Source organism: Abrus precatorius, unplaced genomic scaffold, assembly GCF_003935025.1.
Source record: "Abrus precatorius isolate BTA unplaced genomic scaffold, Abrus_2018 Scaffold6, whole genome shotgun sequence".
Lineage (NCBI taxonomy): Eukaryota > Viridiplantae > Streptophyta > Magnoliopsida > Fabales > Fabaceae > Abrus > Abrus precatorius.
In genome coordinates, this window is record NW_020874406.1 from 23,935,186 (window position 1) to 23,962,181 (window position 26,996).

Below are 26,996 nucleotides of genomic sequence, written 5' to 3' on the forward strand. Positions count from 1 at the left end.
TTTATTATCAAAGAAAGACAAACAATTCTTTTCCAATAAATCGGGCATGCATGAACAAAGATTATTAGAATAAAATAATATAAGTTTTTAAAGTAAGATATGACTTTTAAGTAAAATGTAATATAAATTATTTATGTGATATTGAATGGCGGTGAAAACTATCTTCCTAAACTTTTAAGTAAAAGTGTACTCTCACTTTATGTGTTTTTTTTTAAGAAGAGCTAGCACCAGGCAATGCTGTTAACGAATTTTTTTTGTTGTTAATTTGTTGAAAGGTCATTTTTGTCTTGTAAATATGTAGCCTTTTAAATTAAGTATTGAATTTTTAAAGAATCGTTGATAAATATTTATTAAAAACATTATTATTAATAATCTCCTATAAAATGCTTATTTAAATTAAAGATAGTGCATTATTTAGACACCGTGATGAAGTAAAATGGAGAACCCTTTTTCAGAAGAAACACACTATGTTGTTTATTTGTTAATATCCTCAAATGTGGAAGAGATATTTCCTCTCTCTGTCTCCCTCTCTATATCGCTTAGATAGTAGTTAGAGGGTAATTTCTCATTTATGATTCTTTTTTAACTTCTCTTTCCTAACCTTTAAGACACTAACTAATTATTTTTCTCTGTGGAAAAGAGCTTTTAAATTGAAAAAAGAAGAAAAGTGGCCTGAGCAAAAATAATTAAATAAATTTATTTGTTATATTATAATAATTTATACTTTTGGACTTGTTAGCTTCTCAACCCTCCCAAATTACAAATCCAAATTAGGCAACTGACCCAACATTGTAGCGCAGTGAGAAAAATCCCTATAAATAAGGGACAAATGCAACAACGCATAGGCTTGAAGGCGCTCCTTCAGACTCCAGAGCACCTTCTCCCTAGTAACACACACTCTTCTCTTCTCCCAAACTTTATTCCTCATTTTCAATCCAAAACTGGACCTCAATAAACCCGCATCTGAACCTGAACCAAGCATGTTCGGACCCTCCCAACCCGCTCCTAAATCCACCGTCAAATTCCTCTGCAGCTACGGCGGCAAAATCCTCCCTCGCTATCCCGACGGCAAGCTCCGTTATCTCGGCGGCCACACCCGCGTCCTCGCCGTTGAACGCTCCATTCCATTCACCGGTCAGTTCCCTCTCTTTCTCTCTCAGTTCAATTTTTCACTCGTCACTATTTCACAGTTTAAACCACGAACTCGAGAGTGAGATTGCGTTTGCGAATCGTAATAACCCTAATCTCTCATGATACAGAGCTATTGCTGAAGCTCGAAGAGCTCTGCGGCTCCTCCGTGAGGCACCTTCGCTGCCAATTACCCGACGAAGACCTTGACGCTTTGGTTTCCATCACCTCCGACGAAGATCTCGCCAATCTCATCGAAGAATACGAGCGCGTCGTGTCGCCGTTGAAGATCAGAGCCTTCCTCTCGCCACCGAGATCTTCGACCAAGGTTTTCACACCTCCGTCATCCTCTCTGTCAAAATCAGCGTCCTCCTCTTCCTCCTCCTCTGCGTCGTCCACTTCTTCATCATCGTCGTATTGCAGCCCTACCGCCGGTGGTTCAGGTTCCGGGTCTGGCCGGAGGTATAGGGCTTTGGCGCCGGTGGTGGAGCGCTGCGTCCATCATATGTCGCCGCCGACGGCGTTTCCGGTCGGGGCTGAGAAATCCTCCGGGAGGAATATTCGTGTGCCTCGCTACGGTTACCACCATGCTCATGGGAGCGTGTATATGATCCACCACGGTAACCACTGGCAATAGCGTTACGGTGGTTTGATTTCGTCCGTGGAAGATGGAATATTGGAATGGAACTATTAAGATTAAGAACCAGCTCTTATTATAAAATGAAAATGACGAAAGGAACTTTACGATAATATATATAACATTATTAAAACAAGATGAAATTAAAGGAGAAAGAGATGGGAAAGAAAAGAGTGCTGAATATACATGTGATGTAAAATGGGACTGTAAAATCGTTAACAGGGATTGCGGTTTTAGCTTGTGATCCTTCATTGCCCATTAATGAATTTCACTCCAATTTCGTGTTTGCCTCCGTTTTTGTAATGACGGTGAGTTCGTTCGTCCGTTTCTCTTCCGTGCTCTTTCTTTTTCATTTTCTTTTTATTCGATTTTTGGGTAATTCCATAGCCAAATTGATTTGGTTCTGTGGTTCTATAACTTCGTTGAGGGCCTATTCGTGTGTTTTTGCTTTGGCTATGGCCTCACCCTTTTCCCTTGTCATCACTGTCGTTACAAACTTTTCCCCTTAATTTCCTTTCTTTTCGTTTTTTTACCATTTAAGTTAAAGAGTACATCTTTGGATTGATTAATAGTTTGATATTTTTGCTTGCAGGTTTAACCCAAGACTGAAAAATCGTATGGGGACACGTTTCAGTTGTAAGTTTTTCTACCCGACATGAATTTGGTTATGCTGAATGCTTTCTATTCTTTAATGGCAATGTACTGTCATCCCTCGTTACTCTATGCTATAGCATGGCAATTTATCTTTTATTGATGCTCCACTTTTTCAAAGATATTAATTCCCATTCCATTATCAGTTACAAATTATATCTTATAGTAGTAGTACTTCTTAAAAATTGCATTTTGGAGATTAGAGAATATTCGTATTGAATCGGGATAATAAAAAAGAATTAATTGCTTTGTTCTCGCTCCGATACAAAACTTCCAGATTATCTTATTTCAGAACTTTGCTCTATTTGGTGACCTTTATTTTCTGCATAAATTGTCTATTCGTGTTTGTTTCCATTTTGATTAACTAATAATGATGGTGTTTAAGTTCAGTTATGGGATTCGGGCCAGATTCAAATGAAGTGCTGCTATGAACAATGAACACCGGAAGACATATTGGGTTCGTATGAACACCAAATAGGGATGGCAAAGCATAGCATGGGGGGACCAAACTCCATGCAGGAGATGCAATGAACTCAACACTATGAAATTAAAACTATCTCATGACAGCTGGCACATGAATGTTCGAATAACTTGAACTCATCATCATATATACCGTACAAAACTGCAAATTGATAGAACCAACATAAAATGAATATCTTTTTTTTTTGTTTTTTTTTTAAATAACATAATAGAATAAGAAATATATATATAAATAAACGATTTTTCTAACTATGTTTAAAGATACTTAATAAAAATTTGTATAAAGTAAATAACAAATAGATTAATAACATTCAATGATATAATATTTAATAAAAAATCGTATTATAATCTTTTTTAAGGTGCCTCTTTGAATACATATTATAAAAATATTCGATATATACAAATAGGATCACCCCTTCAGCTAAGAGGCGTTAAAAAACTAGATTTAGTATTGGAAATTAAAGGACCTCCACTCATGTAACATTCAAAGGGAAGATTCCTTTCGCTGTCTTAGTTTTGGAAGAGATATTAACCCACCCAATTACCTGGAATCAACTAATTAGTTTATTAATCAAAACATGTCAGGGGAAGCATGAAAGTGAGTTCATTTGTGTAATCTTCTGGAAGACGGTTTAAGGATATCCTACCCCACCATGTGCGATCTTTTATTCCTATCTCTTTTGGATTATATTACATGTGTTTAAGCATATAAAAGAGTAACAAATTTATAATAACTCAACATTTGCTAAGATTGAATGTTTAAGTTAACTTGATAAAAGAGGAAAGGTCTCAACTGGGAAGCGACGAAGTCATGGATGATGGATCTCTTCAGATATAAGCCTTGTCCGCTCTGAGCTGCAGTGGAGAACTCCTGACATTGTAAGGTTATTGTTCCATGACAAGCAAACGTCAATTTTGGACAAGTGAGGGAAAGAACGCTGAGGAAAATAAAAAAGCAAAGGGGGGATGTTCGTATAATCACATGCCTCCTCTAATGCAACATAGAGATGGAAGGTATGGAGGCCAAAAGAATTAAAATATGAAATTGTGTTTTTTATTCATATCCGTAAAGAGAATTTAAGCAAACTCGAGTACTGGGGGTCTGAGTAATTTACACTAGGTCGTAATTTAAATCTTATTGGTTGTATAAAAAAAAAAAGTTAAGTTTGAATAAGATTTTAGTCTTAATAATTTTTTATTTTTATTTTTACTTTTTATCAACTCTTAAAATTTTATATTTGAGGATGTGTTTGAAAGAGGGGAAATTTTTCGAAATTTTGGCACCAAAGTTCGAGGCAGATGAATGAATTATACTATTTTAAAAGTTTGAATTTATTTCAAAGATTGTTATTATGGACTTTTTTTTTTTTTTTTACTAATTAGTGATATAATCTTATAGTCTTACATTTAGATTAATTGTTCCTTGAGTTTTGACGAAAGGATAATACTTTAACATATTTTTATGAAAATGGGTAGAAAAACTTTACTTTATGTCAAAATGGGGCTAACATTTTGAAGAGTTTTTTAGGGTGTTATAAATCTAAGATTGGAAGAGTCTAAATTAATAATAAAAAAAAAAAACTTTAATATGTTCACTAATAAAGTTGTAGAAATGATTAATATGAAGGAATTAATTTTTTACAATTTTAAGCAACAAAAGAAGATGCAAAAGATAAAGAAATATGTTAAAAAGTAGTTATAAGTCGTTTTCAAAAATTAGTAGTAATTATTACCAACTTAAAAATGAGATACATGAAATAGATCATGTGTAAGAAAATAATAGTAGTTATAGGAAAACACATAAAAAGAAGTTATGAAAGATGTTCGTGCAATTAGAAAGAAAGATTAAGATAAGTTATGTATAAATATTAAATAAGATTAAGTTTTACATTTTAGAGGATAACTTTTAAATACAAATATTGAGTCAAAAGTTTTGCGCATCAGTTAGAACTAACAACTTAGAGATCAACAAACTTTATTAATTATGATTAAAACTATATGTTTATATTTCTATAATTTACTTCAATTCAAGTTTCTTTATGTATAACTTTTATGCTTAATTTTAATATTGTTTCATCTTGTTTTTATTATCTGTTTAATTCTTTACTTTACAATATTGATTTAATTATTACATTAAAATATACTTAAAAAAAACTCAAAGAACAATCTAAAATTTCTTTAATTTGTTTGTTTACTAATCATAAATTTCATTGTAAACGATATGTCTTATTAATTTATGCAATTATGTTAAATAAATAAAGGAAACACTTTATTTTTCATAATAATATTGTATAACTCAAAAATAATAGTTTTTGATAAACTATACGTGCGATGTAACAAAAATAAATAAATTTGAATATACATTGTTGGATAAAAATTGTCAAAATATGTTAAACTTAATGAACTAACTTAAATAAATAAAGATATAGTGTAAATAATTTCGTTTCTATTTTTTTAAGATAACTTCAATTCTGATTTTAATTTGAGTAAACTCAACATATAAATTGATTGGTTCATTTGGATTAAGCTTGTAAAGGGTTAGGCTTACCAAAAAACTCAAGTTTTTATTTTTTTACATTATTTTTTATAATTTTTGGGTATTTAATTTTATATATTAATAATTTTATAAGAAAAATTTATCATTTTAGTTTTTTATTTTTAAAAAATTGTTAAACTAGTTCCTGAATCAAACAAATCATCATTTTAATCTTTGATATATAAAATTATTAATTATTTTAATAATTATCATTATTTTTTAAATTTATCAAAATAATTCATAAACTACCCCAGGAAGTATTGCACATGCAATACTTGTTGTGACTATTTTAGACTGCCACAATTACAAAAGTTCTATAACTAATTTTGCACCCCATAATAAACAAACAGCAGTGATTAAAATTAGTAATTTATATTAATTTTATTATAATTTTTTTTCTTAAAAAGCTATATAAATTACATTGTGGTGATTTTAAACCATTATAGTTGGTATCCCACATTAACAATATGTACTAGGTAAAACTAATATGTTATTTTGATTAAAAAAAAATTATATGTTGATATAAGAGAGTAAAACAAAAAATTAAATAGCAACTAATTACTGACTAACTAATTATATTATTATTATAAGATAGAGTTAAATAGTTTGAAATGAATAATAATAAAAAATTATTTTTAAAAATATTTCAGTAAATAATTAATGTCTAAATCATGATAAAAATTAAAATTAATAATAATAATAATAATAATAATAATAATAATATATTGAAGATTAAATAATTACATATATTGATAACTAAAATGATCTTTTGTTTAATTAAATTAATGATTCATAAATTGATAAAAATTAAAATAATGAATAATTATATACATTGATAATTAAAATGATAATATACTTGTTTATAATTTATCTAGATGCCATTTACCTTTCTATTTACAAAACATAAAGTTGAAATTTCAGGACGACTTCAGTATGATTGGGATTTTTCAATTTATAATTTAAAAAAGCATGTTTTTTAATTGAAACGCAAGTCGAAATTAAACATGATAAGGACTAGAGTCCAACACTAGTACAAGCATCATCTAATACATCCTACCACATAGCTGTATATAAAGTATATTATTCATTATTTCCATTTTTTCTATTTACAATTTGTTTCTGTCTATATTAACTGTCATTTAATATTAATGTACATATTTAAAAATTAATTAATTATACTAATTACTTTGATAATCTAAATTGACTTTATTTAAATATTCTTATTAAAAGTACTGAAATTATTATAATAATTAGGTGATTATTGTGTTTAAAATGATTTAGCAGTTAATTAATAAAAAACTATCTTGATAAATAAGGATACCAAAAATAAACAATAAATACTTTTAAAATATTTTAAAGTGATAAATAATTTAAGATAAATACAAAATATTTAAGTAACATAAAATACTATTTGTAAGTATGTAGGCCACAGGCCCCACAATTTAGAGGAAGTTTATATACCATAATTTTATTTGAGTCATTTTCTACGGATTTTTTTTCTTGAAATTTGATTTGGCCAAAATAAATAAACAATCATTCTCTGCTCTTCCCCCTTTTAATAGTAATATTGTTGTGAGCCACTGTGCAATGAAAGTGAAAATTTATGGTGGGAGATGTCTCAGTGTTATCCTTTGGCAATCGCATATTAGGGTTCATCGACTCTGGAGTTGGCTTTCTTTCATCCTTATCCGTACAGTATATAATGTTCTTCTACCTCAATCAAACTTGTCTTCATTCGTCAAATGTCGCCCTCATCATTGATAATTGGGTTCTCCGAATTATATACGATGTTTCCCAATGTCTGACGTGGGTAACCAAAACTAATGACAAAAGTTGCCTCCAAGTAGTCGATGGCTAAATTTTTTAAGATTGATTGCTACAACCCAGCCAAGAGAGCTCACTAAAAGACAAGGGTACCGATCCCACCGGGTTCTCTTGATTTAATGTTAATTTTAATATTTTTTTTAGTTTTTAAAATTATATTCCATGTATCTAAATCATAAATTCAGATTATACTTTGCATTATCCTAGTTAATTTTACCATGTGCAAATATTTTTAAACTAAGGATGGTCACTAATCATGACTAGAGATCAATCTTACTCCTTTTGAGTTCAGAAATATTATGTATTTTTTTATCTTAAAAAATGTAATTTTAAAAATTAAAATGAATAAAATAGTATAAGAATTCGGCCTAGAATGACTATTAAATTCAAAATCACAAGCAATGCATTTATTAAATTTGGTAGTACAATGAGATGGTTAGGAGAACGTTGATCTAATGAACTCTGCCTGTGTTTGGCAATGCCTTGAAATTGGATGAATACACGCACTATTCTATGTAATAAAAAGAATACATTAGTCTACTATAAATTCACGCATGACCAATCTCCGTTGAGGCTCAAATGTTCAAACAAGCAGGCCACTAGTCAATGATTTAATGGTTAACGATAAGTCCACACTAAATAATCATAACTCTAAACTTTGATTATCATTTCTCTAATTAAACATTTTCCTTTTTTGTTGGCTAAAACTTCCTCAAACACACTTCCAAACCGAAAAGCCCAAACCAAACAGCCACTCTGTCACGGCGTCTCAGTCCACTTTATCAAAACAGCAGTCAGCAGCAGAAAACACAAATCCACCCTTCTCTGCTCTTCTTCTTCTGACTATTGTTTCAGAAGATGAATCCCAACCCAAACCATTTCCCCATTCTCTGCTACCTCTTAAACCAATTAGATCCTCACACCTATTCACCCCTACCCTCTGAACTCCACCAATCTCTTCTCACCCATTTTCCTCATTTGAACCACCCCGAAGTCTTACCCTCACTCAACCATCATGTCTCCGACCTTAACATCACCCACACCCTTTCCCTTCTTCGCACCTTGGGTCCTCGCCCGGACCCTTCTGCAGTTGCTGCTTCACGTGCCAAGATTGCCCAACCCCACGTGCCGGATAACGACTCGCACGTGTATCAGGCTCTCTTGAGGGTAGAGGAGATGCACGAGAACTGTGCCAAGCAGCTTAGGGTTGCTGAAGAGAGGCTGGTCCAGGTTTATCAATCGTGCGTGGCGCAATCGGTTGATGAGAACGTGAATGAACAAGTCGTTGGGATTTTGAGGAAAGCAGAGAGTGAGGAAGTTGAAAGGGTTGATCTTTCTGGGTCCCACTTAAGGATTCTTCCTGAAGCTTTTGGAAAGATTCATGGGCTCGTTGTGCTTAATTTGTCTCGCAATCAGTTAGAGGTATAACTATATTTATGTCTCCGTGTGTGTATTATTGTAGTTTTTTTAAAAACAATTTTTATTTAAACACCTGCATATTTGAAATGGGAAAAAAAGAATGGAAGTTTAGTGGATTAATTGTTTTTGAGCATTTGCAAAAGATTATACCTTTATACATTGTAGCTTGCAGCTTATAAGTTTGGATGTTTATGTGCCCCCAAAACAGGCGATTCCTGATTCAATAGCTAGACTACAAAAGCTTGTGGAGCTAGATGTGTCGTCTAATGTTCTAGAGTCCCTACCAGACTCCATTGGGTTGCTTATTAATTTGAAGATCCTTAATCTGTCTGGGAATAAGCTAACTGCTCTTCCTGAATCCATTGCTCTTTGCAGGTTTGTTTTGAAAACAATGTTTCCCTTATGTTTGGCATTGGCACCACATCTGTTTTTCTTGTTAGAAACATAATATAAAATGTGTTTTTTTTTTTTACGTTATGATTTATGTCATAAATTTAAGCATGAGACTTATTGAAATTAGTTAAAAACAACTTCTTTTGATTAGTTATAACAAGAAGCTTATTAAAAATAAACTAAAGAAACTTTACGGGAGTCATAAGCTATTTTTGTATAAGCTCTTCCAAATGGCTCGAAAATCATTAACGTGTCTTCACATAATACCTCGAGCTTTTGGAATAGTTGGCTCATGAGTCATGACATGGTATTAGAGCCTCTATATGACCAAGTGCTCTGGAGTTTGATTTTTGTTGCCCTCATTCTTCTAATAAAAAAGGTTTAATTGTCACAACTCACAAGGTAGATGGGCCTATGCATTGTCCATGCTTCAAGTCCAAAAGGCTCTTGCAGGAAGTGTTAGAAATATAATATCATGACACTTACTATTTTATGGGTTTGTTTAAGTTTTTCTTTAATGCAATTGTAGGTCACTAGTTGAACTGGATGCAAGCTTTAACAACTTAATGTGTCTGCCAACAAACATGGGTTATGGACTAGTTAACCTTGAGAAGCTCTTGATCCATTTGAATAAGATACGATTTCTTCCCTCTTCCATTGGAGAAATGAAATCTCTCAGACATCTTGATGTTCACTTCAATGAGCTTCATGGCCTACCTCAATCTATTGGAAAGCTCACAAATATGGAATATCTGAACGTTAGCAGTAATTTCAGTGATATGACAGAGCTGCCCGAAACACTTGGTGATTTGGTTAACTTGAGTGAGCTTGACCTCGGCAATAATCAGATCCGAGCTCTTCCTTACACATTCAGTAGGCTTGAAAAAATAACAAAGCTCAACCTGGACCAGAATCCAATCATAGTTCCCCCCTTAGAGGTTGTAAATCAAGGGGTTGAGGCTGTGAAGGAGTTCATGGCGAAGTGGTGGCTTGACCTCATTGAAGAACAGCAGCAGAAAAGCATGGCTGAAGCAAAAACTCAGCAAGCACAGACAGGATGGCTGGCATGGGGATCCTCATTGTTAAATAATGTTGCTGGAGTTTCTGAAAGTGTTGCAGAATATTTTGGTGCTAGAAAAGCTCCCAGAGACCCATGGTTGGATCAACAGCTGTGATACAAGTATATTTGGACTCTGCATACATACTGTGTTCATAATTTTGTTGGATGTATAGTTTGAGACTGATTTTTCAATCGTATAAACATTGTGATAAATGCTCGTTGTTAACACAAGTTGCATAAGATATGAAGGTTGTTTTTCATTTTAAGGTGAAAAGCACTTTATCCTCTAAATTTGTACACTAGTTGCACTTTTCTCAAATATTATATCAAGCTTAATATCTTTAATTTATTGTAATTTCTCTTTCGATTCGTTCTAAAAATTATTTTTAAGTGTTGAACTTTTTGCTAAAAAAATGTTTTTAATAGACTATAAAACACCCATTAGTGCTTGCAAGTGCAATTAAATACCCTGCAAGCAAATAACAAGTTGAGAATGGCAGTTAATTGTACACAATGCCATGGTTGGTTTTGAATGCAGAATACATTTTCTCCAGTGTCACACCCATTGTTCATTTGGTTGTGTTAGACCACATGATACGAAAAAGACCTCCTCCACACACAAAAAGAAGAGAGTACAATGAAATCAGCGGAAGAAAAGAAATAGGAAAATATTGCCTTTGATAAAAAAAAAAAATTATAATGCCGCAAGCTGTGCAATTGGTTCATCAACTGACAGGTAACTAAAATCTCTACCCAGATCCATTGAACCCGGGTAGCATGGAAGAACGGGAGAGTTTATTGAGACCTCATTTGAATTGTCATTTCTTAATTGTTCCTGTTTCTCAATGTTTGATTGAAGATCATAATCATTCCGAAGCAAGGGATTAATACTGTTAAGTGAACTATTGTTGATTTGAGATAAAATCTGTCCTTTTAATTTTTTTAAGTCTATACTGTTAAAACAGATCAAAAGGAAAATTATATTTAATTATTTTGTATTTTGCTTAATTTAATATATAAGAGTGAAGACTTTTTTTCAACTACAGTTACAATTCACAAGGCACTTCATCATAATTTGTTCGGAAATCGTGAATTGTAATACAAAATTCCCTCCGTTATTTATTATGATATTTTTGTTAAGATTTCAAGAAATTGTTTCTTCGATATAAGTTTCAAGAATACTCTTTCGAAATCATTTGAAGAACTATTTCATCACTTAATTGGAAAGCATCGCTAAGATTCTTTACATGAGAAATTTGGTTTTCAGAATATTTAAAATATTTGCTATTTTTTGTTCAAGCGGATTCAGTGGTTAATAGTTTACACAATGCGTAGTTTGACTGTTCTTATTGTTTACGTTATATAAAAAAACTGGAAAGAGTGACCACTCTTCAATGGACTTGAATTGCCTGCAATTCTGACGAGAACTGCAAATTATAATTTTAAGTTTTTTTTAAACAATTTTTTTATTATTTGAACGAATTTTAGTAAAAAATAATTTTAATTTAAGTTAAAAAAATTTATTTAAACCAATTTTACTTTAAGCTAAAAAAATTCGTTTAAATATATTTTTTAAATTTTAATAAATTTTTTTAAATTCATTTAATTGAATTTTTTATTTAAATAAAATTATATTAAACATTTTTTTTAATTTAAATTAAAACTATTTTTTATTAAAATTCGCTTAAGGAAAGAAGTGCACTGGATCTGATCCCTCTTCAATCTGTAATTGTCCTTTCTCTGTTGAATACTTTTGCTAGTTAGGTCTGCACGTGACTATCAACTAACTTGTTTTGTTCCTAAAATATTTTTGAGTGTTTGTATATTTTGCATATAAAATCTCATTTCTTTGGTAAATGAACTTCTCTATCTCAAGTTTGTCTGACAAGATGAGTTTCTTTCAGTTAGCCAACGAGTCTGCTCCCCTTTCCTTATCTCCTAACTTTATACTTCCAGAAGATAGAAGGCCACAACTTTCAATTGATTCTCTAGCTTCAATTCCCATAATTGATTTGAGCGATTTTGATGGCACCCCTTCATCCTCATTGGTGGTTCAGAAGTTATCAAAAGCTTGTGAGGAATATGGGTTCTTTCAAATTGTGAACCATGGTGTTCCTCAACATGTTTGCAATAAAATGATCACAGCAATCGCTGACCTTTTTAATTTGCCTCCAGAGCTAAGAGGACAGCTCTTCACAACAGATCAAAGCAAAAGCATAAGACTTTACCATTTTTACCTTCATGTGGAGGGTGGAGAAAAGGTGAAGATGTGGAGTGAATGTTTCAGTCATCCTTGGTATCCTATAGAAGATATCATTCATCTTCTACCAGAAAAAATTGGGGCTCAATATAGGTGTGGAATTTTCCATTTGGCTCTTAACATTCTAAAATTGATTGCATATTATGTGAAACTATTGTAATTTATTTTTTTTAATGTAACACAAATGCAATGTCTTGTTCATTACAGTGAAGCTTTCACTGAATATGCAAAGGAGATTGGTTCATTGGTTAGAAGGCTTCTATGCTTAATGTCGATAGGGCTAGGGATAGAGGAGAATTGTTTGCTGAAGATACTTGATGACCAACCTAGGCTAAGAGCACAAGCAAATTTCTATCCACCATGTCCAGATCCAGAGCTGACATTGGGTCTCCCTATACATACTGATCTCAATGCTGTCACAGTCCTTTTGCAATCAGATGTTTCTGGTCTCCAAGTGATCAAAGATGGGAAATGGATTGATGTGCCTGCTATTCCCAATGCATTTGTAATCAACCTAGGAGATCAAATTCAGGTATCATTGGCGGGCTTTTTCCCAAAGATTCTCTCCTTTTCTGTCTTAAACTTTGGCAGCAAGAGATTTCTTTCTAGTATTTCAACTCTTCTAAAATAGGTGTATCTATTATTTTAAGGACACAATTTAAGTGCAATTTCTTATATGCTTATCGTTAAAATTTGCAGTTTTAAATTTGAAAAAATGTCTACATTTGAGATTGTCGTAGGTTATGGAGGTGAAATTCTAATTTTGACTTCAAAAAATACCAAAAGCACCTGAATAACTACACCTGAGTTTTGTCTTTATTGTTTTCGTGCACATAAATTAACGTGACAAATTCTATATCCATGCATGTGTGCATAGCGTAAGTAAGGAGTGAAATTCTTATATTGGCATATATGAAAATATGCAATTGTCTTCAGCATGTGGGATGCACGTTTAGGGGACAAGCTAAGGCCTCTGATTTAGCATATTTATTAAAGTAATTAACCTGGATCTATTTGTCATTCTTTGCAATGCAAACTTGTTTATGAATTTGAGGGATTATGTGTAAGAAGTCTAAAAAGGGTGAAGTAAAGTTAGTGACTTTGTTGTATATAGGTTCTCAGCAACGGAAGATTCAAAAGTGTGCATCATAGGGCTGTTACCAACAAAGTGCAGCCACGAGTGTCGTTGGCAATGTTTTATGGGCCAAACGTGGACACTACAATTGGCCCCATTCAGGAATTAATAGATGAGGAACACCCTCCCAAGTACCGAAATTATCGTTTTTATGAGTTTCTTGAAGAATTTTACAAGCAAGAAGGCACAAGGAGGATGGTGAAAGAAGTCTTTCAATTGTCAAATTAGGGAATAAATAATTGTGTTTTCAATTGTCTCTACATTTTCTGTTTCCCCTGATAAGGCAACGAAGGGAAGTTCCCAGAGAAAAAGTGGGAAGTGAAAATATAGACACCCGTGCTTATGAAATAAATTGGGACGAGTGCGATCGATGAAATAATGGAAATAACTAAATAAGATTTATGGTTATTTTCAAATAAATTATTTGTTTTCAAATGTCACTACTGTTTTCATTATTGAGCCAATGTAGGGTCATATCTATAATGATAATGTGCTAAATTTTAATATTAAGTTTTATTATACAAATTATGAAAACTGAAATTCAATTCTAATTGAAAAATAATACAACAATAATTATAATACTTTCCATCTACAAACACTTTAAACACATGTCTGCTTTTCTGTTCCGTTGCACTAATCCTTACTATTCATTCATATGAGTGGAGATTGCTTTAATGATGTGGACAAATGAAAATAAAAGGACAGTGTTCCACTTGGCTCCCAAATTGAAAGCACACATTTGCCACTGGAAACAGCATTGCGAATGCCAAATATAAAACCTCAGCTACTACCTTTTCGTTAATGATATTAAGGCCCAAACTTTTTGCACCCCTTTTTAAAAATACACTATCCCAATTCTTTATAAAAACATTGTTTCAAAAAAAGTTTCAAAACCACTTTTGTTTTTACTTTTCAAAAATCTTAGAAGTTGCAATTTTTTCAAAAATTTAGTTCTGGAAGGTATTAAATAAAATTTCAAAAAGTTAATTTCAGAAGTGTGTTTTTAAGAGCATTCAGAAATAAGATTTTGAAATGGTATTTCATAAATGGCAGACCTTTCGAACACTAATTTTTGGAATTAGCTTATATATATTTTTTGAAATAATTTTTCAGAATAATATTTGACAACACTTCCAAAAAAATTAATTATGGAAGTGTGTTTTTAAGAGCTTCTGGAATTGAATTTTCAGAATATTATTTCGTAAATGATAGACCGTTCAAAAATTATTTTTTAAAAATTATTTTTTTTTAAAATTAGTTTATATATACTTGCGGAAATAAATTTCAGCAATAGTATTTGACAACAGTTCGAGAAATAAAATGGTATACGAACAAAAATAAAATTGAGGGTGGTGTCAAATACAATAACCTATAGATAAAAAATTTCCAAAAAAAACAAAAACAAACTTAAGGATAGTGTTGAGTAAAAATAATCGGTGGTACAAAAAGTATGGGCCAGATATTTATAGCTTAGCTTTTATATGGGCCTGAAATAAATGAACTGGCCCACTAAGTAGTTCCGCGTGTGCCTTTAGCAGCAAAAAGATTGTAGGCACGTGAGCCCATCATAGGGATGGATTGTGACTCCAATATGTGATTCTTCCTGAGAAATTGTGCATGCATACCTTTTCAGCTTTACATAATGTTCCTCATCATATTTTGAATAAAAAGCTTTTGTTTAAAAAGGACAATTGCTTGAAGATTTTTTTATTTTTAAAATTTTCTAAATCTCTACAAATATAGTATTAAATATGCAATTTTTTTACAAATTTAAAAATTTATTTATATTATATCAATTAATTTTGTTTTCGTGTAAAATGTATTTTTAAAATATAAATAAATGTAAATTTTAAAATTATACATCCATGAGTATTTTTTTATAAACTTTAATGTTTTTAAAATAATGTTTCGTGATTTAGCAACAATTCAAAATATTTGCCTCGCTTGTTACACAGTGAGGCATGCCTTTTTTTTTTCCAAGGTGTCTCAAGAGTATCAAAGGAGAGTTTAACAAGAATCCCCTCTTATTGCAATTTATCTTCTAATGATCATCGAACGTGGGGAAATAATATAGGGTCGTATAACTTTTAGACATATTAGTAATTTTTTAGTGTGAATATTGTAAAATAATTTTTTTAAATGAAAAAATAATAATATATTATATAATTATTTTTAATTTAATATAATTTATAATTTAAAAATATAAGAGGCTTTTTAGTTTCAAAAACAATGTTTTATATTTTCATTTTTTTCTGTTTTTAGTTTTAATTAAAAAATTATCACTTTATTTTAATTTTATTTTTTATTCTTAAATATTTATAAACAATTCTGAAAATAAAGTAATGTTTGTAATTAAAACTGAAAATATAAAATAAGACGAAAACATATCTAAAACCAAACAGTCCCTAAATTAATATATTTATCATTGATAATAAATATTCGATTATACTTAACATGAAATAATTAAAAATAAGATTTTTAAATTAAAAAAATTAAATTAAGGCTAGATTAAAAAAATCAAATGCTAAGTGTAAAATATATTAAATGGCATGATAAAAAAGAATAAGTATAAAATTATTCTCACTCAATATAATTTCTGAAAATACTTTTATGTAAGAATAACAACTGCAGTTTAAGACATAGAAATGCATACTTTTTAGCTAAAAAACACGTATTGTTAAATTTAATTATTAAATTGGATTAAAATATATAATGAATTGTAATAAACTAGAGTATATTGTGTTTAATACAATATTTAAGGGTGCGTTTATAGTAATATTATGAAAAGAAGGAAATTATTCTAAGCGGGTAAAGTATGTATTTAAGACATACTTTAGAGCTTGAATCTCTTTCCCTTATTCGTACGTGGTTTTTGAGTGCCTTTACAAGATTTCTCGATGTAACGTAACGTAAGTAAAATAAGTTATCAAACGTAAAGAGAGAATTCAAGTATCGTCTCAAATCTGAATTCTGATATACGAAACTCAATTAATGGGGTGCTACTGCAATGTATTTGTATTGAATGACAAACAAATTGTTGTTGGAAGATACTGTGTTTTATTAATCTCTCTTTCTGATATTTGTATTGAATGACTAACAATTGTTATTGGAAGGGTGTGAGCTACCTTCATCTGGGATCTGTCCCTGGATTTGCAGTTCTTCTGAATCTGATACGGAATTTAAATCATTGCGTGACACATTATTTTATTCAATGACCAATAGTTGTTGTTGGAAGATCACGAGTTTTCTAACTATCTTGTCACAACACTAAATAAATTTCCATTTTAATCTCTCATATTATAAATACTAATCGTTTATTTTTTTTCATTTTTTATTTTATAAAATGCCATTCATAATAAATTTAATAATCGCACTAATTTACTGTTGAACTGAGATAAAACAGACTCCATAAAGCATTATAACAGAAAATTTAAAGGTAACTTATAAAAGAATAAAGATAATAGCTAGTTTTATTGTTTTAGTTTGTGTTCTACTAATTATTTAAGTGTACAAATTAAACTAACTAACTAAATAATAATAGATACTATCTTTATTTTTATTTAATTATAAAAAATATACAGATATTTTTTTTAATTATTTTATTAGAATTAATTATCATTTATTAATTATTTGTTTATTCTTGAACTACTGAAATAGTATAACTATATTATTAATTTTAGTCCTTAAGATTGAGTTTAAACATTTAAGAATAATAAATTTTTATTAAACAATCATGTTTATATAGACAAAAGGATGTCAGCAAAAGAATAATAATTAATATTATCTTAAAAAAATATGTAAACAAATTAAGAGGAACAGTATTTTTCTTCTCTTTCTAAATAGGTGAATAAGAGTAGATGTAGTATTTAATAATTTGTACTATTTATTTGTCTAAAAGGAGATCGAAGAAGAAAATTGTTCTTATTTGTCACCGTAAAAATTCAAGATAATATTTCACTAATATACTTTTGTTCATATAAAATACACTATTACAAACAAAAAAAATCCTTTTATAGCAGCAAAAAACCAGTTTTAGTATATTCTTTGGGCATTCCTTATACTAAAACCGGTTACACCTATTATAACAGTTTATTTGCGAAGGATACAGTTGAGCAAAAGGAAGATAGTTTTTCGAGAGACAAGTAAATGAACTAAATAAGGTGAATAACTTTTAGGAACTATCACAGTGATTTTGAGATTGACTGATATAAAAAAAAAAGACTGCACCAATAGATTATAGCCTATTATAGCATTTTGCATAAAACTACTATAATAAGTTCTCCAACATTTTAATTAAAAAAAAAACAGTAAAATATTATATATATATATATATATATATATTTCACTATTATAATAGACATGTATCTATTATTGTAATTAGTGATTAACTACTGAAATATTATTTATGTATAAATTTTTGATAGCGTATTGTAATAAAATTTCTACAATAATAAATATTTTTTTAACTTCAATTCTTAAGAGTGAGTTTAAAAAAATTCTAATAATAATACTATAAAAATAAAATTTAGCGTAATAATAGAAGTTTTATTATATCTTTTATATTTTGAAGAATCTTGTCTATAGTTTATTAAAGAATCATTAAATAAATATAATGATAAAAACATAAAACATGTATTATATATTAATGCTGGTATACAATTTAAAAAGTACATATACATAGTGGTATTCTTGGTATATAGCATTTGCTAACCTTATACTATGCTTCGGCATTAAATATGGTTAGTATATTGGGGAATGAGAACTATAAATGAAAGGAAGAGGAAGAGATCAAAGTAGCGAATTTATTTAGATGATCTGATGGCGGATGGAAGAATTTATTAGGTGAAAAGTGGGTACGTACATGAAAATACAGTGCATATGCAAATGATCATGCAGTCCTAGAAAGATCGATGGATCATTAAGATGGGATCGTATTAATTAATTGTTCTTCACTCCCAGGTACTTTTTTTCTATCTCACCCATTAACTACTTCTCTCTCGACGGATCCTCTGGTTGGTTTCTGCCGGAAGTGGTAGGAACAAACTCTGGCCAATAATAGTGTTGCAGAGGCCACGTTTTTGTTGAAGCCCACAGTACTTTTATTTTTTAATTCTTAAGCTAATAAAATTTTAATAAAAATAACATATTCATTACATTAAGTTATAAAAAGATTATAAATATTTTTTAATAAAATTAACCATTTTAAAATGTTTAACTCAACTCAAGTAAACTTTTTTTAAAGATTATTTTATCAGAGAAAAAGTAAGAACAAAAATACACTAAACTGGGCCAACCCAATCCCCGTGGAATCTACTGAGAGAATCTCGGCAATGTAGTACAGAAGATAAACAGTTTGCATGCTTCGCTGCTGTCTGTTTCACTAATTCTCTATACAAATATATAATATACGAGGATACATTTTGTTTGATCAGATTGATACACTTGGTTTGTATATACACGTAAGGATGCAGTGTGATTGGGATAAATACACTAGGCATAGGTGTACATGGCGTTCAGAAAATATGCATTTTTCTTTTTATTTGACGCCCATCTTTAATTTTCATGCAAAATGATTGAATAAATGTTATATTGCACCAATCTTTTTAATCCCAGATAACTCCTGGTGCAGGGAAACCAAAAGGAAAATAATTTATATCCCAAATATGTATGTATAAAGAGAGTAATTTTCGTTGAAGTTATTTTGCTTGGTAATTTTATATTAAATTAAATTATTAAATAATGTAATATTAATATGCTGGCTTGCTGTATGTGTATATAATTCAATGATTAATATTTATTTATATTTTAGAAAACTTATCATACATTAAAATAAAACTAATTAATTAAGTATCAACTAACTTTTAAATTACATTAATTTTTTTTATAGATTTAATGTATTTAAATAATTTTTTAATCTAACGGTTAGATAAATAAAATTTAAAGTTTATAAATCTTTAGTAAACAAGATAACTTCGACAATTATTATAACTTAATCTAAAGACACATTATTTCTAGCGAAACTTTATCCACACACAAACTTCTTTTGGTCCATGTCTAGGGATGGCAATGGGTAGGGTACTACATTACCCATCCCCATACCCGCATTTAAAAAAAATACCCGTACCAGTCCTATACCCGCGTGGGTATGAACATTAATCTTCGTACCCGTACTCTCTGGGTACCTGCATACCCGTCTTGTATCCATTACCCGCGTTTATTTGAGAAAAAAATATTTATAAAGAAAAATATGTTTATATAACTTCACATAAGTAGCATAATAATACAAAAATTCAATATGTAGTTGCCGAACAAGGTACAAATATAGATAAAAAACAAATATTCAAAGATCATAAATGTTAAATGTATCTTAATATAATAATTTTTTAAACTAAAATTCTTAGAAACAATAAGCAAAACTAAACACACAAGTTATTTGTCAGTGATAATCCTATCTTGTGTGAGATTTGATTGCTGGTAATGTCAGAACGACAACGAAATAGATCTGTACAATGATTGTTCCTTCGTGTGGGATCACTTAGTAACTTCTTGTGGCGACATTAACAACTAATTCTAATGAATAACATTTCATAGTTATTAAGTTTTAGTGAGACAGACATTTAGAATGAGAATAGAGTTAGAGTAGAAAAGTTCAATATTAACAAGAGAAAGTTGATACATAAAATAATTTTTTTAACTTTTGAATTTGAAATTGTAAGAAAAATAATAGATTTAATTAAAATAATATAATATAATTAATATATATATATATATATATATTAATACTAGTATTTTTTTAACTCATATACTATACGAAAGTATTTTATCAAAAATATAAATTTTTAAAAAATTATTTTAGTGAATTAAATATTTATAATGTATATAAATTTAAAAAAAATTTGAATAAAAGATAAATAGTTACAATAAAATTTTATAATAAAGAAATATACGTGTATATTAAAAAAATTATACTTTTTTATCTTTAAAAAATTAACAAATAAAAATTAACAATAATTTTTTATATTTATATATTTTCAAAAACTTCTTTGAATGTGAATAAATAGTAAGAATAATATTATTTAGATTTAATAAATTATAGTTGTGCTTGTAATACATATGTTATATAGAAAAATATTATTTTAAATTAAAATATAAAAATAAAATTTAAATATTATTAATAAATAATAAGTTTATGGTAATAGTAGGTGATTGTAAAATTTATAAAATATTTATAATATATTTATTATTTATTATTCACTTTATGATTTAAACATCAATATGATTTTATTAACAAAAATATTTTATGTGTGTCATATATAAATAATATTTTTAAAAAAGTCAATCTTATTTATAACTATGTAATAATTAAATTGTATTAGCCTAATTAAATGATATAAAATAGTAAATAAATTTTTTTATTAAAAATATAAACTAAAATAAATTTTTTGGTTTACTTTATTATTAAATATATTTTTATATTAATCTTATATAACTTCACATAAGTAATATAATAATACAAAAATTTAATGCATAATTGTAGAATAAAGTTCAAGTATATATATATATATATATATATATATATATATATATATATATATATATATATATATATATATATATATATATATGCGGGTATAGGGCGGGGTGGGTACTTAGATACCCATACCTGCACCCATCCCCATTAAAACTTACGAATTTTTACCCACACCCATACCCGTACCCGTATAGCGGATAAATACCCTATCCATGTCCTCATGCACGAGCGTAAATGTATTGATATTTTCACTTTCTTATACAATTATTATATAAATCAGAAGAACTAGCATATCCATAGGGACCAGCTCTACCAGAAACATGATGTCACATGTTTATTGTTGTTGTAAAGAGTGCATGTGTTATTAGAAAAATCTAACGCTGATTTACTGTTTATAACTCTCCTCACGTCTCAATAAAAACAAAATTATCTTAAGAGCATATAAAAATCAAGAAGGACAAAGAAAAATACACATGGCAGACCTGTCCATGCATTACCGATATAAAAATAATTCACGCATGATGTCTACAAATTTTTAAGGAACTCACCAAGACTCGGCTAAAATTGACTAACATTTAATTTTTGTATAATTGATGAATCAATCACTTCAATACTAAAAAAAAAATAAGTTATACAAGTAAAAAAAGACTTACATGAGCACGAAGGAAAGGTCCAAGGCATCACCACAACCCCCATTGTGTACGTAGTTGGTGAGGTGGAGGCCCCTTTGATATTTGATATACAATTATTATACAGGACACAGACTTCTTCTCGTCAATGAGGGTAAATGCATTGATATTTGCACATTATTAACATTATATAATTATTATACAGTACACACAAAGACTTCTCCTTGGCCGTGAGGGCAAACCTATTTATTTTTGCATATTATTAATTACCATTATGCAATTATAATTAATATGAAAATTTTGATTTTAAATCACATTTTCATGGAACGAGATTTTAAATGAGATATATGTGAAATAAAAGGAAGTTAGTACAACCAGGAATACCATCTCACCAACATGCCGAAAGAGATAAAGATGCTTGCAACTAAGGACCCCCTAAGTTTATTTAGTATGCGTTTATATAGATTAATGTTTTGTAAATTTTGTTTTATTTAAATTGTTAAAAAAATAATATATTTGAAAGCTTCATTTGGAAAGTAATTTTGAAAAGAAAAAAAGAGTTTTATTTCAGTATGTTAATAATGGCTTTTAGATGTATAATTATCAATAGCTAGAAATAAATATTTTGTTTGAATAACATTAAAATTTATAGTATTAAATAATAAAAAATTTAATACATTTGCAACTGACTTTGTTGTAAAATTAATTGAACTCCAAAATTGTGAAATAAGCCCTTACACACTTTAGGCTAAATATTGTGATTTCATGATACAAGAAACTAGTGGATATTATGATTTCATGAGCTTTTAGGAGAAGAAATCTGATGATATATACTTCACAGATATCAACAAATACTTTCCTCGCCTGTAGATTAAAAGCTCCTCGACTAATATCTTTCAAACACATAACCCAAATAGCTAGCCCATGGTTGGAGATTATAAGAAATAGTTATTTTTTTAAAATAAACTAAATTAAACACGTACATTACCTTATCTCAAAGGAAAAGATAACGAATTTGAGAAATGTTAGAGAAAGTTTTCAAGGAAGAAATTATGATTTTTACCTCTTTCTTTTTAGGGTACATAATCAGATTATCTTTTAGCTTATTTGGCTACAATATCTTTTGACAAAAAACAGGAAGTTTAACACCTCCCAGTATGTTAATTTGCCCAACTTTGTTCACTGGTTCGATTCAAAAGATTACCTGACGGACTTGTCTTCCTTTAAGACAATCAAAATCAAAATTACCCGAACTTCATAACCTTCTTCATTTAAATACTCTCTCTCTCTCTTTTTTAAAAAATAACTATTAATGTTTTTTATTTTACTTATAATTTTTAAAATATATATTAAGTATTGTTTTTTTTATACTCTTATTTATTATTATGAGATTTATATCAATAAAATACTTATTTATTAGATATATTTATTGATTTAACATATAAGTAATTAAATTGACAATTTATACATTTATGATCATTTCTAAAATATAACATAAATTTATGATATAACTATTATTTTATATTTTGATGAATTATTTATTTATATTACGAAAGGATAGAAGGGACTAATAACTAAGTCTTACATATTCTGTACCAGCTAGTTAATTCATCTTCCAGTAAACCCCACAACTTCAACTTTCCTATTATATATTGTGGTCCTAAACCCTATTTATTTCAATTATGTAATTTTAATCAAGTCAAACAACTACAGCAATGTGATTCAATTAACGTAATAGCCATTACCCTGTAACCAATCAATTAAAATTGTCTGCTTTCTCGCTGAAGAGTTAAGAGACCCATCAACTAGCTTTAAATGTCATTTTTGGTCCCCCTTGATCAAAGTTTACAAGACAATTTGGTCCTAAGTACTGAAGGCGTGGCACGAAGGTGGTAGAACAATTAATTCTTTTAGATTCTAAGTTGAAAACTTGTATAATCAAGGTGTGTTTAGATAAATAGCCTAATTAAAATAAATAAACTAAACATTATTTTAACAAATTATTAAAAATATTAAAATATTTTTTTTATAAAAATCATTTGAAAGTCATTGTGAATTGCTATTGATAAATTCTTTCAAGGGTCGGATAATGAATGTTTAATTTTCAATTTATGCAGCTTCAAACATTTACCCACAAATGTCAAGAATTATGTTTCTCCATTTGCAAACATTGGAAAGCATTTAAACGGAGGAACAAATAAGGTACCAAAGTAGTATGTACATGTCTATGGGCTTTTTAATAATCTCCATGGTGTTTTGTCGCGTAACTAGAAATCCTCACCCTGGCATCTATTGCCTTATCGATGAACGAGCAGCTTCAGTGCTACACTTTTTCCCAGAAGGCTCCAAAACCCCATTATCCCTAGGGTTTTTCCTACCTGAAATAATGAATCACAATCCCACAACAAAACGCAACAAACACTAAGAAGAAAACGACAGCACAACCAGGCATTATGCAAACCAGACCCATACGTTCTCCGAACAAAAGGAGGAATATATAGATCCATACAAAGCTGAAAAAAGGTATGCAGACAGATACAAACTTTTCTAGTTCCAAGGTCAACGCAGAAGCTATCATTATCTAGCAATTGAATACGAAGCAAGGAACTAACTTTACTCTGAGTCTGTCGTTCTCATTAACTCCTTTTCATCAACTTTCCAGTCCTCAGAGTAGAAATACAAAAACAAAAGCATAAAGTAGTGAAAAGGACAAAGGCGTGCTTAACCAAAAACATTGATAAACTTGACAAGTACAAGATTATCCAAATAACCACTATTAAAATATATTGCTTTCCAATGTATCCATACATAATATAGGAGGCAAGTTCCGTCAAACTAACCTGGCTTAACCAAGGAACAAGAAAACCCTAAAGATCAGTTTTGGATTGAAAGATCCAACCATCGTTACAGATTTAACAAAACATATACAACTAATTAAGATTGAGCCACAATAAAGCAAGAGATACAGACACTGGAACTTGTCAGCAACACTGGCTACACATAAACTACGCATTTTGCATCCTAACTGCAAAAGCATTAAGAAGCTCTGGGTACTGAAAAATATCTTCAATGAAAGAGTTCTCTGCATGATTCATCATGATTTGTTCATTCCCAAGAGGCATAGCCTGCACGGTATTAAACCCATTAAAACTATCAAATTCTTGCATGGGAAAGCCTTGGTGATCAGAAGTAAAACCAAAACTATCGATCTTGGCAAGTCCCTTCTTCGTCTCGTTACAACACTGAGCGGTGGAAACGAGCGTGCAATCAGATACAAGCGGAGGAAGCAACTCCTCGGGGTTGCAAAAAGTCTCCATTTTTAGTGCACCCTCACATTTATTGGGCTTCGATTTCGGCAAGAACCCATTAACTATCTCTTCCAGCAACCCCGAATCCGAAGACTCTCTCGGAAAAAACCCCGATCCAACATCATCAACTTCAGTTCCTTTAATTCCACAAGTGGGAGTAGTGTTCATCTTCCCGGAAGAAAAGCCACAAACACCATTAACACTGTTGCCACCACAAGGATTCAGCAAACAACAACCTGGGAGAGAACCAATCGTAGGTGTTGAAGGAGAATACGAGGAAATAGAAGAACCAGCGTTGTTGTAGGGGAATTGGTCATAGAATTGGTTAGTAGGAGAAACCAAAGAAGGGGTGGAAGAAGAGTTAATAAGGTCACGAAAGAGAAGCATGTTGAAGGAAGGGTTGTTCCGGTGGTAGGGTGCTGCGAGGTCAATCCCGTGAGTGGCAGCAACCGGCAACTGGCGGTTATGGTGGTTGATTTTGTTGAAAGGTTGTTGAGCGTGTTTGGGGAAGTTGAAGGAAGGGAAAAAGTGTTGGGTGGCAGAAGAAGGGTGAGGAGGGGAAGTCGGGTACACGAAGTTCGTGCGAGCCTTGAGCCCACGCATAGCTCTGGCGGCGCAGTCATAGGCGCAAGCCGCTTCCTCAGCCGTGTCGAAGGTGCCGAGCCAGCGCCGCTCCTTCGACTGTGGGTCCCTTATCTCGGCGGCGTAACGGCCCCAGGGCCTGCGCCTCACGCCGCGGTACCTCATGGCTCCGGCGGGGTTATTTTCGCGTAAAGTCCTCTTGTTGGCGGCGGTGCAACGCTTCTGGTTGTCGGCGATCGATGGGTCTTGTGGGTTGGGTTCGGGAATCGGGGCGGAACCGTTGAGACGCCTGAGTGCTTCGTCCATGTTGTTGTGGGAAAGTGAGAGGGTGATTTTTGTGATTCTGCCTTGAATTCGGTGCTTTGGTCTTATTTATAGAGGTGTCGTAGGGAATGGAGAGTTATTGCACACAGCAACATCGAGATTTGGCTGGTTTCATCTTTTCTTCTTGGAGGGATATTGGGAAAGTGACTGATTTAATCATGCATGTCCAACACAATATTCGATATCAGAGGAGAAAAAACAAAACAACCGATTCTCTTAGACAAATCTTATTTTTAACATTTTTTGGTAATTAAGAAAGATAAGTGTGGAAGGAGATTATTTATTTTTATAGTTTTATTAATTTTTAATAAATAATTTTAATTATTTTAAATAAAAATATTTAATATATTTTACATTTTTATTTTCATTTTTAAAAACTTCAGTTCATAATATGACATAAGTTCGTAAAAAAATTTACACACTACTAAGAGTTTGTAAAAAAATTGAATATTTCGTAACAACAACGACATATGTGAAAAGATAATAATTAATGTTGTGTTGAAATGGATATGTAAATAAATATTTTTTTCTAATAAAGAAAAATTTCATATAAGAGTGAACTGATAAAAAAAATTTATCCATTCTCTCTTTTTTAATTGTCGATAGTTATTACTACTATTTAATATTATTTGTATTAAGCCCTAACAATGAAATATTTAATCTATTTACTTTAATGTGTTGATTGCATAAATACGCATTAAAATTTTAAATTATTAATATATTTATTTTTTGGTTTTATAAGCATTTAAAAATTGTGCTTTTATATCTTTGCATTTGCTGTTATAAATTACCACAATTTAATTATAGGTAACATTATTTGTAAGGACGTGTTAAGGTGCAACCTTTAATATTTGGCTCACTGTTGTTTAATCTGTCCATGTAGAATACTCACTCATGTCAACAATTCGAGCTTATTTAAGTGATATCAAACTAGAGCACTACAGTGTTTTATAGTATGTAACAGTTTTTACAAATAATTTAATAGGAGTATATTATTGAGAATCGTAGTTTAAGCTGTACCTATTATATTAAAATAAAGTCGTAGCTCAGGATATTGAAATCATTAAACTTTTTATTTACATATATATCATTTAACCCG

General features: G+C 30.3%; 4 protein-coding genes across 7 annotated transcripts; 3 read left to right on the forward strand and 1 right to left on the reverse strand.

Moving 5' to 3' along the window:
• The first annotated feature begins 792 nt into the window (after positions 1–792).
• LOC113869997 lies at positions 793–4,580 on the forward strand. Of its 4 annotated transcripts, none has more exons than XR_003505514.1 (4): positions 793–1,134; positions 1,260–2,073; positions 2,358–2,401; positions 2,807–4,580. XR_003505514.1 is itself a non-coding variant. In XM_027506582.1 (4 exons), the coding sequence occupies exons 1-3, from the start codon at positions 981–983 to the stop codon at positions 2,372–2,374; spliced, it is 660 nt and encodes a 219-aa protein (XP_027362383.1). In that variant the 5' UTR covers positions 844–980; the 3' UTR covers positions 2,375–2,401; positions 2,802–4,246. The 4 variants fall into 4 exon arrangements, 2 of the variants coding, with proteins under 2 accessions (XP_027362383.1, XP_027362382.1); XM_027506582.1 differs by having other exon boundaries at positions 844–1,134; positions 1,260–1,748; positions 2,802–4,246; XM_027506581.1 differs by having other exon boundaries at positions 856–1,134; positions 1,260–1,748; positions 2,807–4,082.
• A 3,226-nt stretch (positions 4,581–7,806) lies between these two features.
• On the forward strand, positions 7,807–10,800 carry LOC113869716 (plant intracellular Ras-group-related LRR protein 3). Its single transcript, XM_027506173.1, has 3 exons — positions 7,807–8,678; positions 8,884–9,050; positions 9,598–10,800. Exons 1-3 carry the CDS (start codon positions 8,115–8,117, stop codon positions 10,241–10,243), a joined length of 1,377 nt encoding a protein of 458 aa, XP_027361974.1. The 5' UTR covers positions 7,807–8,114; the 3' UTR covers positions 10,244–10,800.
• A 1,217-nt stretch (positions 10,801–12,017) lies between these two features.
• Positions 12,018–13,751, forward strand: LOC113870441 (protein DMR6-LIKE OXYGENASE 1-like). Its single transcript, XM_027507033.1, has 3 exons — positions 12,018–12,481; positions 12,596–12,920; positions 13,503–13,751. The coding sequence occupies exons 1-3, from the start codon at positions 12,018–12,020 to the stop codon at positions 13,749–13,751; spliced, it is 1,038 nt and encodes a 345-aa protein (XP_027362834.1).
• Positions 13,752–24,688: 10,937 nt separating this feature from the next.
• Positions 24,689–25,879, reverse strand: LOC113869992 (ethylene-responsive transcription factor ESR2-like). Its single transcript, XM_027506575.1, has one exon. The coding sequence runs from the start codon at positions 25,877–25,879 to the stop codon at positions 24,689–24,691; it is 1,191 nt and encodes a 396-aa protein (XP_027362376.1).
• Positions 25,880–26,996: the final 1,117 nt, after the last annotated feature.

Bases quoted from the DNA above. Each gene is read 5' to 3' on its own strand.
- LOC113869997 (XM_027506582.1), top strand. From the start codon at position 981: ATGTTCGGACCCTCCCAACCCGCTCCTAAATCCACCGTCAAATTCCTC. The intron at 1,135-1,259 runs GTCAGTTCCCTC...CTCATGATACAG, and splicing joins ACGCTCCATTCCATTCACCG to AGCTATTGCTGAAGCTCGAA.
- LOC113869716 (XM_027506173.1), top strand. From the start codon at position 8,115: ATGAATCCCAACCCAAACCATTTCCCCATTCTCTGCTACCTCTTAAAC. The intron at 8,679-8,883 runs GTATAACTATAT...CCCCCAAAACAG, and splicing joins TGTCTCGCAATCAGTTAGAG to GCGATTCCTGATTCAATAGC. The intron at 9,051-9,597 runs GTTTGTTTTGAA...ATGCAATTGTAG, and splicing joins GAATCCATTGCTCTTTGCAG to GTCACTAGTTGAACTGGATG.
- LOC113870441 (XM_027507033.1), top strand. From the start codon at position 12,018: ATGAGTTTCTTTCAGTTAGCCAACGAGTCTGCTCCCCTTTCCTTATCT. The intron at 12,482-12,595 runs GTGTGGAATTTT...TGTTCATTACAG, and splicing joins AAAATTGGGGCTCAATATAG to TGAAGCTTTCACTGAATATG. The intron at 12,921-13,502 runs GTATCATTGGCG...TGTTGTATATAG, and splicing joins ACCTAGGAGATCAAATTCAG to GTTCTCAGCAACGGAAGATT.
- LOC113869992 (XM_027506575.1), bottom strand. From the start codon at position 25,879: ATGGACGAAGCACTCAGGCGTCTCAACGGTTCCGCCCCGATTCCCGAA.